This window comes from Corylus avellana, chromosome 3, assembly GCF_965113065.1.
Source record: "Corylus avellana chromosome 3, dhCorAvel1.hap1.2, whole genome shotgun sequence".
Lineage (NCBI taxonomy): Eukaryota > Viridiplantae > Streptophyta > Magnoliopsida > Fagales > Betulaceae > Corylus > Corylus avellana.
The window spans coordinates 1,238,090-1,245,502 of NC_142492.1; the positions used below are offsets into that span (position 1 = coordinate 1,238,090).

The following is a 7,413-nucleotide window of genomic DNA, read 5'->3' on the forward strand; positions in this document are numbered from 1 at the left end:
GCAAATTGTAGTTGAATTTTGTGGGCGGACTTTGTGAAACTTGATGGGCATTAAACCCTTTTTTTTAAACACTACCAAAAAAAAAAAAAAAAAAGATTTTTTGACATATCTACATAAATCAACTTTTTGCCACGTTATTAATTAGTGACGTATCAACATGGGCGGTGCCACCATTTCAATATGTGTAGTCGAATTTTGTAGGGCGGACTTTGTGAAACTTGATGGGCATTAAATGAAAATCGACTAGTTTTTTGGGTGTCTCTCAACCAATTTGAGGCCTCATTTGATCTCCATTGCCTCTTTGATAGCGAGCTTTGTTGAAGTTTTTCATACTTTCAAAGTTAATTTTAGGTGTGAAACTCTTTTTTTAAACACTAAAAAAAAAAAAAAAAAAAATTTGACTTGTCTACATTAATTCACTTTTTGTCACATTACTAATTAGTGACATGACAAAAAGTGTCACGTTAATAAAAATTTTATTGAACGTGTCAAATTTGTCACGCCACATCACTAATTAGTGTTTGGGTGGCCGAGAATCAAATCTTTATGATTGAGCATAGTGAATAAGATTTATGATTGAACTTTTGTTGGGCAAGGTTTAGATGTATTTTCGGATGTTATTTATGATTATTCTGATTTGCAATATCTATATATTTTAATTAAACATAATTTTAAGTTGATTTTTTGGTGGTTGTCTATTAATATTTGTATAAGGTAGGTAGGTTTTAGGTGTACGTACTTCGGTTTGGTATTTCAAGTATTCTTCACCATTTTTTTTTAATTTTAATATTTGATATTTTATTAGTGAAATTTCTTCTAATAATTTCGACCCCTCGAAGACGGAAGCATTTGTACCAAACCTCGAAAATAGTTTATTCCATGTGGCTACTGGCTGTCCCTGATTTTTCTGTCCTTTTCTCTATTTTATTTGTCATTTTAATCTGTGATAGCACCTATAATATTATCCTCACTATCACATAATTTGCAATATCTTCCTCAAATTAAAATTTTGTGATATATATTAACCCTAAAACTTTTTCAATAATGCATAAAACTCTTTCAATAATGCAAAGAAATTGGAAAGGTCGCCTCATGTTTTGTTTGCTTCCTTGAATTATTTTTGTATGGGTAGGTACGTGGATCCATCCTTGGTTGTCCAATCTCCATTTGTCGGTTTTTTTAGGGGTAATGCTAGAAAAAAATATATATTTTTTCTTTTATTTTTTTTTAAAGTTGATGTAACTTTTAAAAATATAATTTGATTAAAATTTAATAGTGATTAATTTCAAATCCAATAATAATTTTAAAAGCCGCATCACCTTGAAATGAACAGAAGACAAAAATCTTCCTCTTAACATTACTCAATTCTTTACACTCTAAAACTTATCCCCCTTCAACCGACTACTTACGGTCGTGTTGTTTATCCAAATGAGATTTAAGGAGGGTTAAAGGGTATTTCGAGGGTTATGCTCTTATTTGGATTCCCTCTATTGAGGATCCGAAAATGGTTAAAAGGTCTCGAGACGGTTATGCTCATTTTCAATATTCCTTGCTTGTCCGCAATTTGTTCCGTTTAAGAAACTTTGCATACTTTTATTGCCTTTATTGGTTATTCCTGTTGCTTTAATCCAACTCATTTTTTATTTTTATGTAATTTCTTGTATCAAATTAAAAAAAAAAAAAAAAAAAAATAGCCTTTTGCATTAAGCCACAAACATGGAGAGGGCGATCCCATATCACGTTACCAAACCTCAAATTTATCTGATCATGTAAATATATTGCAGCGTTGAGATTCCGATTTGTTTGGTTCTGGTGGGGTCTTTCATTAGTTGTTGTCGCGTGAGCCATGATTGGAACAATTATACAACTACCTTATACATGTCAGATTTGTCAGATTTGCTTGTCTTTGTCAAATGAGTTTTTATGATATGTATCGAGTTTTAGTTATATCAAAACGTGAGTATAAGAAGTATATAAATTAACAATAATTTAATTTATTTAGTTAAAGTTAAACTTTTCAATCATATTCGCTAATTTTATGTTGCCTACAAAATTTGAGAAAGAAAAGTCTGCACTGTGAAAAAATTTGAAAGAATATGAGTAAATCTCTAGCGATACAATATGAGTAAATACCTAGCGATACAGATGTATTGAAACTATATATATATATATATATATATATATATATATATGACGCAAAGTAAATCATTTTCATGATTACCTTTATGAATTCAATAAAATTATTTCAAATCTAAAATCTAGTAATTAATTAATGTGAATATTCTTGACTTCTTTTATTTTGTTCTCTATTGTTCTTTTGTGAGCATTTTTTTGTCACTACATATTGCTTTATAAAAGAGATTTTGTTTCTATAGGAGTAATCTTAAAAGAAATACTTATATATATATATTTTTTTGTGTCTTTTTAAAATTGATGTGACTCTTATAATTACCATTAGATTTGTGATAAATTATTATTAGATTTTAATCAAATGATACTTTTAATAGTCACATCAATTTTAAGAAGACATGAGGGTGACATTTAATATTACTCTTACTATAAAGAAACGGAGGAATAACACTTGTGTATATATGGTGGTGGCCAAAATAAGATACATTTAACTAAAAATGAGACATCATGTGCTAAAGAACCAAATATAGATGTGGTTGTTGGATTCAAAGTTATAAGAAAGGTGATAGTTTTTTGTAATGCCTCAATGACGACTTTGTCTATACTTATATTTATAACAAATTACAAGATATATACTTGGCTTTGAAATACAAATTGCAAATATTTGAAACTTAAATCAAAGATAAGGTTGTTAACAATATAACACTTTTTGAATATTTCATTTAACCTGGTCTTTAGCTTTATTTCTACTTGTTTTATCTGGTGTATTCAAAACTGCACAGGTTATTCCAACAAGAGAAGTGCTAGAGAGCCAAATAAATAAACTTAGAAAAATTTTCAAAATGACGTGGCCGACTGTGAGTGGCAGACAAGGTAGAGGGAATTGCATTTTTTTTTTAATTTAAAAACCCTTGCCATGTTAGTTTGAAAATTTTTCTGGGTTCATTTGTTTGGCTCCTTATCACTCTTCTTCCAATAAAAGTTGATTAATTAATTAATCTTTATTGCTATTATGATTGAGATATACGAGTAATTCTAAAAATTTCTCTTGTATCCCTCCAAAAATGAGGTAGCTTTTAAAATCACATTTTTGGAGGGATATAAGAGTGACACAAGACTGATTTCTAGCATTACTCAAGATATACACGGCTCGTCGAGTAATGCTACAAGTCACTTTTCTGTCCCTCTAAGAATAATGTGGCTCTTAAAATCATAATTAAGCTTATGATTAATTATTATTGAATTTTGATCAAATGATGATTTATAAAAGCCATATCATTTTTTAACAGACACAAGAGAGACTTTTAAAATTACTCATGCTTATCACAACTTGGGGTCTAAATCAATAATTTCTTTAGTGATAATGTGTGTTTTTTATATATATATATATATATATATAGTGAGGAAATTTCATACGTTACAAGCCAAACCAATGATAGTTGCTGTCTCAGGACTGAAATGAGTTGGAGTTGGATTAAAAACTTTATTATACTTTTTGTCGTATATTATTTGCTAGTGTATAAGGTTTATGTCATGACTGTCGTCGATGTTGTGTCATATTAGCTATTAAATTCAAAAATAAATTATGCGTATTAAAATATTAATTAAATAATTAAATTTAGTAAAATTTGTGCTGATGAGTTGACGTATGGCTTGAAATTTTGATATGAGCACGAAGTAATATGGACGACCATTTTCTTTGGCCGACTTTGTTGAATATTTTTATATATACTGAAGGGGACTAAAAAAAATAAAATATTCACCGTTGTGGGGATCGACGTGGGTGGCTACCTAGCTAGCCAACAATTTTGAGCTATAAATATGCCTACACTGCATAACATTCGAACCAAGCAAGAAGAAATCTCTTGTTATTGTCTGTTTATCTGTTCTCCTAAAAACATCAAACACAAAAGAGAAAAAAGAAAAAAGAAAAAAGAGTTTTTATAATGGAACTCGAAGCCTTATCTTTCCCAATCCTTTTCTCCTTCTTGATTTTCATGTTAATGGTGCTGAAAATAGGGAAGAAATTCAAAACCCACGATTCTTTAAGCCTTCCCCCAGGGCCATGGAAGCTTCCCATCTTTGGAAACATGCACAACTTTGCCTCAGGCCTCCCACCCCATCGAGCGTTGAGGGAGTTGGCAAAGAAGCATGGACCTTTGATGATGCTTCGCCTAGGAGAAGTTTCCACTCTTGTGGTTACTTCTGCAGAGTATGCAAAAGAGGTGATGAAAACCCATGATGCAATCTTTGCATATAGACCAAGCGTTCTTTCCTCAGAGATCTTGTCTTATGATTCTACCAACATTGGCTTTGCACCCTTGGGGAATTACTGGAGACAACTAAGAAAAATCTGTGTTCTTGAGCTTTTGAGTCCAAAACGAGTTGAATCTTACAAATCACTCAGAGAAGAAGAGCTGTCAAATTTCATAAAGTTGATTGGTTCAAAAGCTGGATCTACTGTCAATCTTTCCAGCGTAGTGTTTTCAACAGTTTATGGGATTACTTCAAGGGCGGCTTTTGGTAAGAAGTGTGAAGAACAAGAGAGATTCATAGAGATTGTGAAGGAAGTTATCGAGTTTGCTGCAGGTTTCAATATTGCAGATTTCTTTCCTTCTATTAAAGTTCTTCATGTGATCAGTGGGGTGAGGCCTAGACTTGAGACGATGCACAAGGAGGCTGATAGCATAATGCAAAAAATCATCAATGACCATCTGGCAAAGGCAGCATCAGCAAAAACAGGGGAGGCTGATGCAGCAGCAGATCAAGAAGATTTGGTTGATGTTCTCCTCAAATTTCATGAGCAGGCCGGTGACACTGAATTTTCGTTGACTTTTAACAACATCAAGGCTGTAATCCTGGTAATTATATTCACCTTTCTTCTCATATCATGCTTCTTTCTTTCTTCTTTTTTTTTTTTTTAATTTTTTTTTTTTAATTTTTTTAATTTTTTTTAATTTTTTTTAATTTTTTTTATCTCAAGTACTTATCCTTGTTCTAATATACGGCTTTGAGAGAAGCGATGCTCTAACCTAGTATTAGAGTAAAAGTCCTGAGTGTGAAACTTATCAGCAACTTGTAAAGGGCACTTTCTTTTTATTGCTCAACTAAAAAGCTTTTCTTTTTTTTCTTCTTCTTCTTCTTTTTGGTTATAACTGCTTAATTAACTCAAACTCAAACTTCTGACCATTTTCAGGACATTTTTGCTGCTGGGAGTGAGACATCAGCCATAACCATAATCTGGGCGATGTCAGAAATGATGAAAAATCCAGAAGTGATGAAGAAGGCACAAGCTGAGGTGAGGGAAGTCTTCAATGCAAAAGGGGTGATTGATGAAACAGCAGTTAATGAGATGAAATATTTGAAGTTACTTGTTAAGGAGACCCTGCGACTTCGCCCTCCTTCTGCTCTTTTACTCCCTAGAGAATCTAGTGAGAGGTGTGAACTTAAAGGGTATGAAATTCCTGCAAAAACAAAGGTTATTGTTAATGCTTGGGCAATTTCAAGAGACCCCAAATATTGGACCGACCCTGAGAGTTTCAAGCCAGAGAGATTCATTGATAGCTCTCTTGATTTCAAGGGGACTAATTTCGAATATCTTCCTTTTGGAGCTGGAAGGAGGGTATGCCCTGGCACCAATTTTGGCCTTGTCATTGTTGAGTATGCAATTGCTCTGCTTTTGTACCATTTTGATTGGAAACTTCCCAATGGAATGAAGCCTGAAGATTTGGACATGACTGATATTGCTGGCGCCACAGTTGGAAGAAAGGAGGATCTGCAGTTGATTCCAATTGCTTATACTCCCTAGCCTGTTGAATAAGCAAGCTCCAGCATCAACCAAATTCCTTCTTCTGCAGATAGCTAGTATATATATACAACCTAGTTGGAAATTGGAATAAGATTTGAACTTTGTATTTCTTTTGGGTTTTGAACTATCTAATGCCATTTTACATCCTCCCCGTTAAATAATTAGCTTAAGTTTTTTGAGACAAATCGTGATTTAACACAGTATCAAAGTCAATCATCATGTATTGAACCGGCTCCTAAAGCTTTATTTGTTAAAATGTTCTATGAAGTGTTTTTAATTTTTGGTTCGAAAAAGTATTTTATTCGTCAAACCAAGATCCACATATATAATATGTATAAGTTAAACTGTATATATATATATTTTTATTATGGGAAAGTAAAAAATTGTCGCATTCGATTAAACATAAAGCTCCCTTGCAAAGCTTATCTGGAGATCTACTTAGACAGAAAATACTGTCATAATCATAAAGCTCAAAAATTGCAATGGCATGTTCTCTTACAGTTCATCACAAGAAGAATATCTGCAAAATTGTTATGTTGATCGACAACTTTTGTTCATAAAATTAAATAAAGTTATGATCAAAATGAGGTAAATGCATGCAGCACAGCACATGCAAATCACTTATTAGATAAAAAAAACTTGTACTTCTGTTTAGTATTTTGTATTGGTGATGAATTCCTCAGATAAAAAAACGTTTTCTAAGTTGTTGTTTAATTAAGCCCTGTAATCATTGAGTCCTGTTGTTCATATATTGAAGGCTTTGTTTGCAAAAAGAACTTGAAAAATGAAGTGGACTGGAACTGTAGTAGATTTGATTGATGTGAGGAAAAAAAAAAAAAAAGTAAAAATGTTTTGTATAAAAAAGTGAAAAAAAAAAAAAAAATTTTATAGTGATTTTTTTATTTGAATAGTAATAAAAAGTGATTGATATGATGTAAAAAATAAAAATATTGAGGTTGATAATAAGAGGAATAGTATAAACTTTTTTTTTGAGTCCTTCGACAAACACAACCGCAGCAAATCTTGTGTTTGATAAAAGTTTTTGTTGTGAGTTTTTTATTTGAATAGTAACAAGAACTTATTGATATGATATAAATGTGTTGATTTTTTGCAAGAGAAAAATAAAAAATAAAAAAATCATTTAATAAATTGTGCCTAACCTCACATGTACATACATAAATTCAAAAGATGGATAATGATGCCTACTCTCCACCTACTTTTAAATGGTGGACTGCTAGAGATGAGTGATGTATATATAAATCACTTGTACATACATCAAAGGACAATTCCTTGCCCAACCTCTTTGTCCAATATTGAATCTTTGCCAGAACATGAAAAAATGTTTAAAAGAGAAATGCTACAAGTCTTTTTTGTGTTCTTCTTGAATTTTTTCAAGAATGATATGACTATCAAAATTACTATTGGACTTGTGATTGATCATTATTGAATTTTGATCAAATGGTAATTTTAATAGT

The 7,413-nt window shown here is 31.6% G+C and overlaps 1 protein-coding gene across 1 annotated transcript; it reads left to right on the top strand.

Moving 5' to 3' along the window:
* The first annotated feature begins 3,990 nt into the window (after positions 1-3,990).
* On the top strand, positions 3,991-6,082 carry LOC132176598 (cytochrome P450 71D11). The gene is made up of 2 exons (XM_059588854.2): positions 3,991-4,991; positions 5,327-6,082. Exons 1-2 carry the CDS (start codon positions 4,077-4,079, stop codon positions 5,936-5,938), a joined length of 1,527 nt encoding a protein of 508 aa, XP_059444837.2. The 5' UTR covers positions 3,991-4,076; the 3' UTR covers positions 5,939-6,082.
* Positions 6,083-7,413: the final 1,331 nt, after the last annotated feature.